This window comes from Caloenas nicobarica, chromosome 24 (genome assembly GCF_036013445.1).
Source record: "Caloenas nicobarica isolate bCalNic1 chromosome 24, bCalNic1.hap1, whole genome shotgun sequence".
Classification (NCBI taxonomy): domain Eukaryota; kingdom Metazoa; phylum Chordata; class Aves; order Columbiformes; family Columbidae; genus Caloenas; species Caloenas nicobarica.
The window spans coordinates 6,068,953-6,079,306 of NC_088268.1; the positions used below are offsets into that span (position 1 = coordinate 6,068,953).

General features: G+C 70.1%; 2 protein-coding genes across 6 annotated transcripts; one reads left to right on the top strand and one right to left on the bottom strand.

Annotated features, from left to right (window-relative positions):
* The first annotated feature begins 79 nt into the window (after positions 1-79).
* On the top strand, positions 80-5,014 carry PDK2 (pyruvate dehydrogenase kinase 2). 3 transcript variants are annotated; one of them, XM_065650989.1, is made up of 11 exons: positions 80-233; positions 814-955; positions 1,975-2,046; positions 2,336-2,520; positions 2,829-2,918; positions 3,213-3,290; positions 3,366-3,442; positions 3,527-3,625; positions 3,711-3,818; positions 4,192-4,315; positions 4,377-5,014. In XM_065650989.1, exons 1-11 carry the CDS (start codon positions 116-118, stop codon positions 4,619-4,621), a joined length of 1,338 nt encoding a protein of 445 aa, XP_065507061.1. In that variant the 5' UTR covers positions 80-115; the 3' UTR covers positions 4,622-5,014. The 3 variants fall into 3 exon arrangements, with proteins under 3 accessions (XP_065507061.1, XP_065507059.1, XP_065507060.1); XM_065650987.1 differs by having other exon boundaries at positions 4,192-4,305; positions 4,377-4,605; XM_065650988.1 differs by having other exon boundaries at positions 3,711-3,832; positions 4,192-4,305; positions 4,377-4,467.
* Positions 5,015-5,319: 305 nt separating this feature from the next.
* Positions 5,320-9,927, bottom strand: SAMD14 (sterile alpha motif domain containing 14). Of its 3 annotated transcripts, none has more exons than XM_065650992.1 (10): positions 9,837-9,927; positions 9,221-9,272; positions 8,040-8,176; positions 7,669-7,915; positions 7,490-7,577; positions 7,141-7,215; positions 6,920-7,076; positions 6,494-6,607; positions 6,265-6,420; positions 5,320-5,897 (listed from the first exon to the last, which is right to left on the bottom strand). In XM_065650992.1, exons 2-10 carry the CDS (start codon positions 9,258-9,260, stop codon positions 5,745-5,747), a joined length of 1,167 nt encoding a protein of 388 aa, XP_065507064.1. In that variant the 5' UTR covers positions 9,261-9,272; positions 9,837-9,927; the 3' UTR covers positions 5,320-5,744. The 3 variants fall into 3 exon arrangements, with proteins under 3 accessions (XP_065507064.1, XP_065507062.1, XP_065507063.1); XM_065650990.1 differs by having other exon boundaries at positions 8,040-8,197; XM_065650991.1 differs by having other exon boundaries at positions 8,040-8,197; positions 9,774-9,918.
* Positions 9,928-10,354: the final 427 nt, after the last annotated feature.

Consider the following 10,354-nt stretch of genomic DNA (forward strand, 5'->3'; position numbering starts at 1 on the left):
CGGCGGGGCGGGGCCGGGCCGGGGGGCGGTGGCGGCGGCGGCGGCGGCGCCGGGGTCTGGGGCTCTGGGGCTCTGGGGGGCCGGGGCCTGGGGGGCCGGCGGGGCCGGGGTGGCCATGCGGCTGCTGCGGTGCCTGGGCAAGCGGGCGGCGCTGGCCGGTGTCCCCACCTACATCGAGCACTTCAGCAAGTTCTCGCCTTCGCCGCTCTCCATGAAGCAGTTCCTGGACTTCGGTAAATACCGCCACCCCCCCGGGAGCCCCGGCTGCGGCCCCGGGAGGGGACACTCCCCCGCGTTCTCCCGGAGCAGCCCGGGCCGGGTAAACACCCCCGGCGCGGGGAGCAGCTGGCCTGGGGGCGGTGCTCCGGGAGGGACCTCCGCGCCCCCCCGGACCCCGCTCCGGCCCCGCCGGGCGCCGCTCCCGGCTGGGAACAGCCGCGTCTCGGGGCCGGTTCGCTGTGTCCCCCTGGCAGAGGCTCCTCTGCACCCCGGTGCCACCGGACTGGGGTCCGCTTTGGGTGTCCCTGGCTCTGCTGGTGGCCCCGGTCATTGTCCCCAGCAAACGGCCCCTGGGGGGCTGCCAGCCCCAGTCTGGGCTGCACTGGGCCCCCATCCTGCCCTCCCCAGCGGGCTGAGCTGTGCCCCCCCCAGCCCCCGGGTCCCCTCAGCCCAGGGCAGGGACCTTCTCTTGCTCCCCTGTCCCAGTTCCCCCCAGTCCCCCTGGCAGGGCAGCGGGAGCAAAGCCGGCGCTGGGGCTGGGGTGTGGAGCGGGTGCTCAGCCCGTGTCCCCCGTGACCCCCCTGTGCCCCCCAGGCTCCAGCAATGCCTGTGAGAAGACGTCGTTCACGTTCCTGCGGCAGGAGCTGCCGGTGCGCCTGGCCAACATCATGAAGGAGATCAACCTGCTGCCGGACCGCGTCCTGCGCACGCCCTCGGTGCAGCTGGTGCAGAGCTGGTGAGACAGGGGGATGACGCTGGGTCGCTGCGCCGGGGGTCACCCCCCGCGGGGTCCTGCTGCCGCCAGGAGCCCCCGCTCCCGCTCCCACGCTGCGCTGGGTGCGGAGGCGCCGCTGCCGCCACCTGTGCTGGTCCGGCTGCCACCGCGGGTGCTGCTGCTGCAGGTCCCACCGCTGTCACCCACCTGGGTGCCATTCTGGGTCCCGCCGCTGTCAGCTGCACGGCTCCCATTGCCACCACAGCTCCTGCCATCGCCCAGCGTGTCCCTGCTGTCACCGCAGGTCCCACTGCTGCTGCAGGTCTCACCGCTGTCACCAGCTGTCCCCTGCCGCGGGTCCGGAGCGAGCTGCTGGGGGTGGGCACAGGGACAGGTGGCTGGCAGGGCAGCACCCAGCTGGTCCCGCGCCATGCCCTTGAGTGACAAGGGCTGCAGGCCTTTTGGGGACACCCCTGTCTATGCCAGTGGGCTGTCCCCAACCATCGGGGGGTCACCAGTGCCACCGCCACATCCTGCCCCGGCCTCCTGCACCCTGACCCACCCCTGTGGATTGGGGTTCCGTGTCCTCAGGGGGTCTGGGTGTCCCTTTAAGCACCGTGTCCCCTGCCAGCTCCGTGTCCCTTGCCAGCTCTGGCAGCTGAAGCTGTCCTAGTGCCACCACGTGACGGGTTGTTTGTGCAGGTCCCCTGTCCCTGCCTGTCCCTGCCCGCGCCGCAGGCAGCAGGTCCGGCCTGCCCACGTTCCCACAGCCCTGGGGGGGCCCGGGTCACCATGACCCTCATGGCCCCCACCCCATCCCAGGGGCTGTGTCCCCAAGTGTCCCCAAGGGCCACCGTGTCAGCGGGGGGTGGACAGGCCTGGGCCCCCACCAGGCACAGGGTGGTTCCATGGAGAGGTCCTGGTTGGGGGTGCTCAGCCCCTCTCCCTGCATGGGGCAGAGCCCCATGGCACCCTGTGCCCCCAGAGGGGGTTCCCCGGGGTGTCCCCTTTCGGGGGGGGGTAACCATCTCTTTCCCCAGGTATGTCCAGAGCCTGCTAGACATCATGGAGTTCCTGGACAGGGACCCTGAGGACCAGGCCACCCTGGGACAGTAAGTTGGGGGGTGACAGCGTGTCTGGGATACCCCTTGTCCCCTATCCCGGCATGTCCCCTCCTCCTAGGCTCACACTGGTGAGAGATGGTGTCACTGAGGGGCCCTGGCACCCTGCACCCTATATCGTCCCCAAGCTGTCCCCACCCCACTGTGCCCTGAGTGTCCCGGTGCCACCAGAGTCTCCTCCGGGTTTTCCCCAGTGCCACCAGCTCTTGGGGAACCCCGGCCTGGATCGCGGCTCTGCCTGGACCGGGTGTCCCCCAGCTCCGTCCTGTCCCCTCCCGAGGTTCACGGCCGCCCTGGTCACCATCCGCAACCGGCACAACGACGTGGTGCCCACCATGGCGCAGGGCGTGCTGGAGTACAAGGAGGCGTACGGGGACGACCCTGTGTCCAACCAGAACATCCAGTACTTTCTGGACCGCTTCTACCTGAGCCGCATCTCCATCCGCATGCTGCTCAACCAGCACAGTGAGCGGGGGGGCCATGGGGTCCCCTGGGCACCCCCCACCCCGGGTATCCCCATCATCCCAGAGCGTCCCCCCCAGCCCCAGGGATCCTGCCCCAAGCGTGCCCCCAGGCACCTCCCCGCCCTCAGCTGCCCCCCCAGTCCTGCCCACGTCCCTGTCCCCACATGTCCCCAGCCAGACCCGTATGTTCCCTTCTCCCTCACCCCTGGGGAGCCCAACCTTGGGCACAGCCTGGGGGGGGGGCCATGGGGGTGTCTCTGGGGCAGGGTGGGGTCCCCATTGCTCACTGTCCCCCCTTGTCCCACCCAGCACTGCTCTTCAATGGCAGCACCAACCCCGCGCACCCCAAGCACATCGGGAGCATCGACCCCCACTGCAGCGTGGCCGACGTGGTGAGAGGTGCGTGGGGCGGGGGTCCCACCCCCATGGGGACGTGAACCGGGGCGGGGGGTGGTGGCTGAAGGTCCCCCCAGATCTTCCTCCCACTCTGGGATCTGCCCGTTTGGGAGCCACTCGTGTCACGAGTTTGGGCTGGCCTCAGCCGAAGTGGCCACAGTCCCCTGGGCTTTGGGGTCACTCCGGAGCACCCCAAAAACTTGCCAGGAATGCAAAATATTAGGGGGAGTGGGGAAAGGGTGCCCCAAATCCTCCTCCCACCTTTGCACTGGGGGTGCTGTCCTCTCTGCTCCCCAGACGCCTACAACATGTCCAAGCTCCTGTGTGACAAGTACTACATGTGCTCGCCCGACCTGGAGATCCAGGAGGTGAATGGTGAGGCTGGGGGGGCTGCGGGGGGGCTCAGCTGGGGCTGGGGGGTGACAATGGTGACGGCCGCTCCTCCCGCAGCCACCAGCCCCCAGCAGCCCATCCGCATCGTCTACGTCCCCTCACATCTCTACCACATGCTCTTCGAGCTCTTCAAGGTACCCCCGGCCCCGGGCGGGGCAGCAGGGATGGGAGGGGAGCTGGGGGGGCTGCCCTCACCCACAGCCCCCCCGTGCCCACAGAACGCCATGCGAGCCACCGTGGAGAGCCACGAGAGCAGCCCCCGCCTGCCGCCCGTCCGCGTCATGGTGGCCCTGGGCCAGGAGGACTTGGCCATCAAGGTGTGTGGGGACACCGGCCCGGGGGGGCCCGGAGCCTGGGGGGGGGTCCAGGAGTGGGGTTGTCACCCCCCACCACCTCTTGTAGATGAGTGACCGGGGCCTGGGCGTCCCCCTGCGGAAGATCGACCATCTGTTCAGCTACATGTACTCCACCGCGCCCACCCCCCCGCTGGGTGACGGGGGGGCCCCCCTGGTAGGTGCCCCCCGGTAGGTGCTACGGGGGCTCCGCGGGGCCCTGGGGGACAAGTCTGCGGTTGAGGGTGGCCTGGGGACGTTTGGGGGTGGCTGGAGCGGCAGGGGGAGGTTTGGGCTTGACATGGGGACTTTTGGGGACATTTCAAGGTAGCTTGGGGACATTTTGGGGTGCCTGCAGGTGGCATGGAGACACTTGGGGGTGCCATGGGGACACGGGGGTGGCATGGTGACATTTGTGGGTGCCAGGGGATGTTTGAGAGTGACATGGTGACCACTGGAAGTGTCGCCGGGATGCTGGTGGGGGCACGTGGCACAGCTGGGGAGGCTCAGGGTGCCGGGGGTGCTGACCCCAGCCCCTGTGGCCCCCCCAGGCCGGTTTTGGCTATGGGCTGCCCATCTCCCGCCTCTACGCCCGGTACTTCCAGGGGGACCTGCAGCTCTTCTCCATGGAGGGGTTCGGTACTGACGCACTCATCTACCTGAAGGTGGGTCTCTGCCTGGGGGGGCCGCGGCGCCGGGGGGCGCAGGGCCCTCCCCACCCGCCGTGTCTCCCCAGGCCCTGTCCACGGACTCGGTCGAGCGGCTGCCCGTGTACAACAAGTCTGCGTGGCGGCACTACCAGGCCAGCCAGGACGGGGGGGACTGGTGTGTCCCCAGCACCGAGCCCAAGAACGCCTCCACCTACCGTGTCCCATAGGCCCCCCCTGCCGACAGCCCTCACACCCCCGGGTGTCCCCGGGGGGTGTCCCAGCACCCCAGCTCTGCCTCTCATCGCTGTTGGGGTGGCTGGGAAACGTGTGAGAGGTGGGGGGCCCAGCGCCCCCCACCGTGGTTGCACTTAGGTATGGAGCTGGGGGGGTTGGAGCAGCATGGAGGGGGAGAGCCTCTGTTGCCCCCCCCCGCCTTGGCACCCACTCCAGGGGGGTGCACCCCAGGGCAGCGAGGGACTGGTCCTTGCCCAGTGTGACCAGTAGCTTCCCTGCCACTCCAGCCCTGACGCAGGGGGGGCACTGGGCCCGACCCCCCCCAGCTCCCTGCACTGTCCCTGGTATTGCACTACTGAGCTGTTCCCACCCGTGTGCCCCCCACGCCCCCCGCACCAGGGGTGGGTTCCCCACACACTCCAACCCCCTCGGGAACCCCCCTGCTCCCCCAGACCCTCCCCCTGCTGTCAGTAAATTGGATGTTGATGGAGCCCTTGCTGTGGTATTTTGGGGTCCTGGGAATTCCCCCCCTCCGTTGCACACCCCCCCACCCTGTGCCTCAGTTTACCCACCCTGGGGTCACCCGGCCTTGGGAGGCGGCTGCTATGTCACACTAATGTGGCACTTGGGGACACAGGTGGCTCAGGGATGGAGAGCTGGGTCCTGGGGTGGGGGCCACACTGTCCCCCCACCTCCCGTTTCCCCCCAGCCTGGCACAGAGATCCCCCCACCCTACGTTGTCCCCCAGCTCCTCCCAGTCAGGCTCACACTGGCCGCACTGGTTTGCACTGGCCCTTGATACCCTTTTATTTCCTGGGGTGTCCCCCGCGTCACTGTACTCGGGGCTGGGGGGAGCAGCGTTCGCTGTGTGTCTGGGGGGGTCAGGCCATGCACTGTCCTCGGCCGGTGCCACACCGTGCTGGGGAGGGGGGGCGACAGTGCCCCCCTCGGGTGGGGGTGATGGGATGGGGTGGGGGGGTCCAACGTGCCACTTGCATCTGGAAAAGGGGCCCGTGGGGGGCCTGGACTGTGCCTGAGGGTGCGAGGGTGCAGGTGGGGAGGGGGCGGCTGGAGCGGGGGGCACGTGCCACTCTGTGCCCGTCCCAGCCTGGCAGCGCCGTCCCTCGGCCACGGCGTCGTGTCCTGCGCCGGGACCGCGTCCCCGCGGGGCGTCCCGGGGGCTGCGGGCGGGGAGGGGGCGCCGGGGTCCCGGCCCCGCCTCAGCTCCGCCGCTGCTCCTGCTCCCGCTTCTGCTTCTCCCGCTGCTTCTCCGCCTTCTCCTGGGCCTTGCGCTCGCGCTGCGCGGCCGCGCTCAGCTCCTTCAGCCGCCGCTTCAGCAGCGCCCGGTCCTGCGCGCTGCCCACGCCCAGCGCCTGCGGCACCGCGTCACCGCGGCGAGGGGCACCGGACCCCGCACCGGACCCCGCTCGGGACCGTCCCGCTGAGGTACCTGCACCCCCGTCACCTGCCCCTCGGGGTACCCGGAACCGCCCCCACCTCCTGCCCCATGGAACCACCTGTTAGGACAAGGGGTTCTAGGTGCCCTGCGATGAGCCCGTTGGGGTACCTAGAACCTACCCGTATTTGCCCTACGGAGCACCCCATTGGGTTACCTAGAACCCACCTGTATCTGCCCCGAGGAGCACCCCGTTGGGGTACCCAGAACCTCTTGCCCTACCCCTGAGCCCATTGGGGTACCTGGAACCCCTGCAGGCAGCAGGAGCCCCCCCAGCCCCATACCTTGAGCTTGGCCCCGTCGAGGCGCAGCAGCCGCGTCCCATCCACGCCGTGGGCCGAGAACCGCTCGCCGTGGTGCCCCAGGCCCAGCCCCTCCAGCCACTGCCCCACCTGCCGGCACGTCCAGCCCGCGGCCGCGCCGGGCGGCTCCTCCGGGAACTGCCGCAGGGACGGGGGTCACCGCGGTCCCCCCGGCACCGCAGGGACCCCGACCCCGCACCCCCGCGCTCACCTCGTCCGAGGATTGTGACAGGGTGTGGTAGGGGTAGGAGCACTTGGTGCTGGGGGGGCCGGGCAGGTGGGGGCTGGCGCTGGGTGGCGGCGAGTCCTCGCTCAGCGTCGAGTCCTGGGGCAGCGCAGGGGCCAGGGCAGGGCTGGCCCCCCAAACGGCCCGACCCCCAGCACCCCCTATAGCCGCCCTCCCCATGGGGCTCTGCCTCCCTATAGGGCTCCCTGTGGGGCTTTGACCCCACCCCCAAAGCCATCTCGATCCTATGGGGCTTTGGTCTCTCTTCCTATAGTTCCCTGGCCCTATGGGGCTCTCAACCCCCTTGTAGCTCTCCTGACTCCATAGCACTTTGGTCCCTATAGCTGACTGACTCATAGGAGCACCTATAAGGCTCCCCCACCCTCCCCTATAGCCCCCCCGAGCACTGACCTGGGAGGCGGATTTGGGGGGGCTGAGCCCCTCGTGGCGGGGCGAGCCGGCAGGGGACGCGGAGCTGGGGGAGCCCAAGCCCCTCGCGCCGTCCGAGAACCAGGAGAAGGGCAGGAACGGGGACCCCGAGGGGCGGCCGGGACCCTCTGCCACCTCCCTGGGGACAGAGCGGGGTCAGGGCCCGGGACCCCCCAGGAGGCCCCTGCCCGGGGCTCCCTCACCTGCTGCCCATGGACAGGCGGTTGCTGCTCTTCTCCCGCCGGCTCTTGCTGGAGGACGCCCGGCGCAGGGTCACCCTGGGGGTGGGTCGGTGAGGAGCAGGGGGTCCTGATAGCCGTGCCCCCCCCGCGGCTCCCAGCCCCCTGCCAGCCACCCTCAGAGACCGCTCAGCACCATCCTCCTCCATCCCTGCATCCTGCCACCTCTCCATCCCTCCAGGCCTCTCTCCATCTCTCCCTCCATCTTCCCATGGCATCCCCCCCTCTGTTCATTCCCCCCGCCCCCTCTCCGTCCCCCTCCATCTGTTCATCCCCCCCCATCCCTCTGCACTCCCCCCCTGCCAGGTCTCACCCCAAATCCAGGAACTTCCTCCGGGTTTTCTTGTCCAGCCCCACGGTGGGGCTGGCCGGCTCCGGGGGGCTCATGTCCCGGCTGTCATCTGCAGGGCCAGGATTGGGGGGTCACCCCCTGCCCCCCACCTGGATGCAGGGGCAGCCATGGTCCCTGCGGGGTCTCGGGGGGGGTCTCACCTTCGCTGTGCCGCTGGGGCCGGGTGAAGCCGGGCGAGCTGTCGGAGCTGGGGCAGGACTTGGGCGAGGGGGGGCCCGCCAGCCCCTCCTGGCACCAGGCGTCCGTCAGGGGCCGGTAGCGGCTGAGGGGGGGCGAGGGGCCGGGGGGCTCCCCCAGCACCCGCCGTGCCCCCCCCACCTCGAAGGAGAACTCGGCGCCGCGGGAGAAGGGCGAGGGGGCCGGGGGGCCACTGTCACCCTCGGCTCCCTGGGGACACACGGCGTGGGGGTGTCAGACCCCGGTACCCCCCTGGGGTGACCCCAACCCTTTCCCACCCCCGGCCATGGGTCCCCCCCAACCCTTCCCTTGCTTCACGTGCCCCCCCGCTCACCGCAGCCTCGGGCCCCTCGTCCCCCTCGGTGGAGCTGGCGCTGTCTCGCAGGCGGGAGCGCGACGGCCGGTGCCGGCGGCCCTTGGCCAGCAGCCGGGCTCGGGCCTTCTGCAGGCTGGTGTCCAGGCGCGGGGTCTCTGGAACCACAGCGGTAAAATCTGGGGGTGAAAGAGAGACCGGGGCAGAGAGAGAGAGAGAGACGGACAGACGGACAGGGGGCGAGCGGGTGGGGAGGGATCAAAGGATGGATGGATGGATGGAGAGGGAGAAGGAGACAGATGGACAAGTGGAGAGGTGGGGACAAGGAGGTACGAGGGAGGGATGGAGGGACAGCGAGGGAGGGAAGATGGGGATGGATGGATGGACAGGTAAGAGAGGACAGAGGGACAGACAGATAGGGAGGGACAGGAAGAAGACGGATGGACAAATGGAGAAGTAGAGACAAGGAGATGCAAGGGAGGGAGAGACAGATGGCCAGGTAGGGACAGGGAGATGTGGATGGATGGACAGACAGGGAAAAGCAGAGAGGGTGGATGGACAGACAGCCAGGGAGGGACAAGGAGAGGGGATGGGACAGCATTGGAGGGACAGGTGGGCAGGCAGTCAGGAGACAGGGGACAGAGGGACAGCAGGGCACGGGGACAGGGCAGGGGATCCCCATGGGGACGGCAGAGGGGACAGGGAGAGGGAGCGTTGGGGACGTGGATGGACGGGACACCCCGGTGGGGTGGGACAGGGGACAGAGAGAAGTGTTCAAAGAGATGCCCCAGCACAGGGAGAGGAGCAGTGGGGTGTCCCTGAGGACAGAGCGTCCCTGTCACCCGCAGGGTCTGACCAGGATCACCCTCATGTCCCCAAGCCCGGCCCGTGGAGTCTCGCCTGCCGTGTCCCCATGTCATGCTCTGTGTGCCCTTTACCTGTCCCCCTGCCCCACACGTGTCCCTGTCCCCACACCCCTGTATCTGTGCCCCATGCATGTCCCCATGCCACCCTGTCCCTCTGCAGGTGGCTGCATGGCCCATGCCCATTCCTGTGTCCCCAAGCACATGTCGTCCCCAAGCCCAGCTCTGGGGTCCCCCCCCCTCACCACTGGCAGCCCCGAGGACACTGAGGGTGGGTGGGGACGTGCGGGGGCAGCACCCATGGGTGGCCCTGCACCCCACGGGCCCCCACGGACTCACCGAAAACCTCATCTGTGTCCTGCAGTTTGGAGACCGACATTGTGGGACAGAGCTGGGGACAGAGGGGACAGTCAGGGAGGGGGACCCTGTGCTGGGGGAGGGAGGGGGAGCGGGGAAGGGAACCGAACCCAGACCCTCCCTGTGATCCCAGTGTCCCCAGTGTCCTCGCGCCCTCAGCCCTGGAGGGGGCACAGGGACTGGGGGGAGCAGGACACACCACAGATGTTCCCACTCGTGGGGCAGGGGTACTGGGGACACTGCAGGGCAGCCAGGAAGGGGTTAAATCCCCCCACACCCCCCCCGGTGTTTGGGAATCTCTCGCGGGGGGATCCCGATGTCTCGGCAGCATCGGGGGGGCTGGTGGGGTACGGGGGGGGCAGGTCTGAGCGCGGCTCCCCCCGGGGAGCCGGGGCCGGTGCGGTCCGGGGGGGCCGGGGAGAGGCAGCGCCGGGACCGGGAGGGGACGGGAACGCGGGAGGGGACACGGGGCTGTACCGGGGATGCTGTTGGGGGGGTTGGACCGGGGATGCCGAGCCGGGGGACGGGGCTGTACCGGGGCCGCTGAACGGAGGATGGTCCGCCCGGGGGTGACGCCCTGGTCCCCCCCCGCACTCACCCGCGCTCCTCGGGCATCCTGGGCGCGTCCCGCCGGGGGGGCCGGGGCGCGGGGAAGCGCCGGGAGCCGGGCCGGGCGGAGCGGGGGGGCGGAGCGGGGCCGCCCGCCGGGCCGGGGGCCGCGGGGGGGGGACAGGAACCCGGAAGCGGCCGGGAGACGGGGGGGCGGGATCAGCAGCGCCGCCCCGCCCGGCCCGGCCCAGGCCCGGCTCAGCCCAGACCCGGCTCAGCCCGGGCTCGGTTTAACCCGGACTCGACTCAGCCGGTCCCGGTGCGCGGCCGCGGTGCTGAACGGACAGCGCCTGCGGGGACGGGCCCTCCCAGTGCTCCTAGTGCTCCCAGTGCTCCCAGTGCCTCCAGTGCTCCCAGTGCTCCCAGTGCCTCCAGTGCTCCCAGCGCCTCCAGTGCCTCCAGTGCTCCCAGTGCCTCCAGTGCTCCCAGTGCTCCCAGTGCCTCCAGTGCTCCCAGCGCCTCCAGTGCCTCCAGTGCTCCCAGCGCCTCCAGTGCCTCCAGTGCTCC

Excerpts from the sequence above, each read along its gene's own strand:
- PDK2 (XM_065650989.1), top strand. The coding sequence starts at position 116 with ATGCGGCTGCTGCGGTGCCTGGGCAAGCGGGCGGCGCTGGCCGGTGTC. Across the intron at positions 234-813 it reads GAAGCAGTTCCTGGACTTCG|GCTCCAGCAATGCCTGTGAG; the intron begins GTAAATACCGCC and ends TGTGCCCCCCAG. Across the intron at positions 3,819-4,191 it reads GTGACGGGGGGGCCCCCCTG|GCCGGTTTTGGCTATGGGCT; the intron begins GTAGGTGCCCCC and ends TGGCCCCCCCAG.
- SAMD14 (XM_065650990.1), bottom strand. The coding sequence starts at position 9,260 with ATGTCGGTCTCCAAACTGCAGGACACAGATGAGGTTTTCG. Across the intron at positions 7,578-7,668 it reads GCCCCAGCGGCACAGCGAAG|ATGACAGCCGGGACATGAGC; the intron begins GTGAGACCCCCC and ends CTGGCCCTGCAG. Across the intron at positions 6,421-6,493 it reads TGTCACAATCCTCGGACGAG|TTCCCGGAGGAGCCGCCCGG; the intron begins GTGAGCGCGGGG and ends TCCCTGCGGCAG.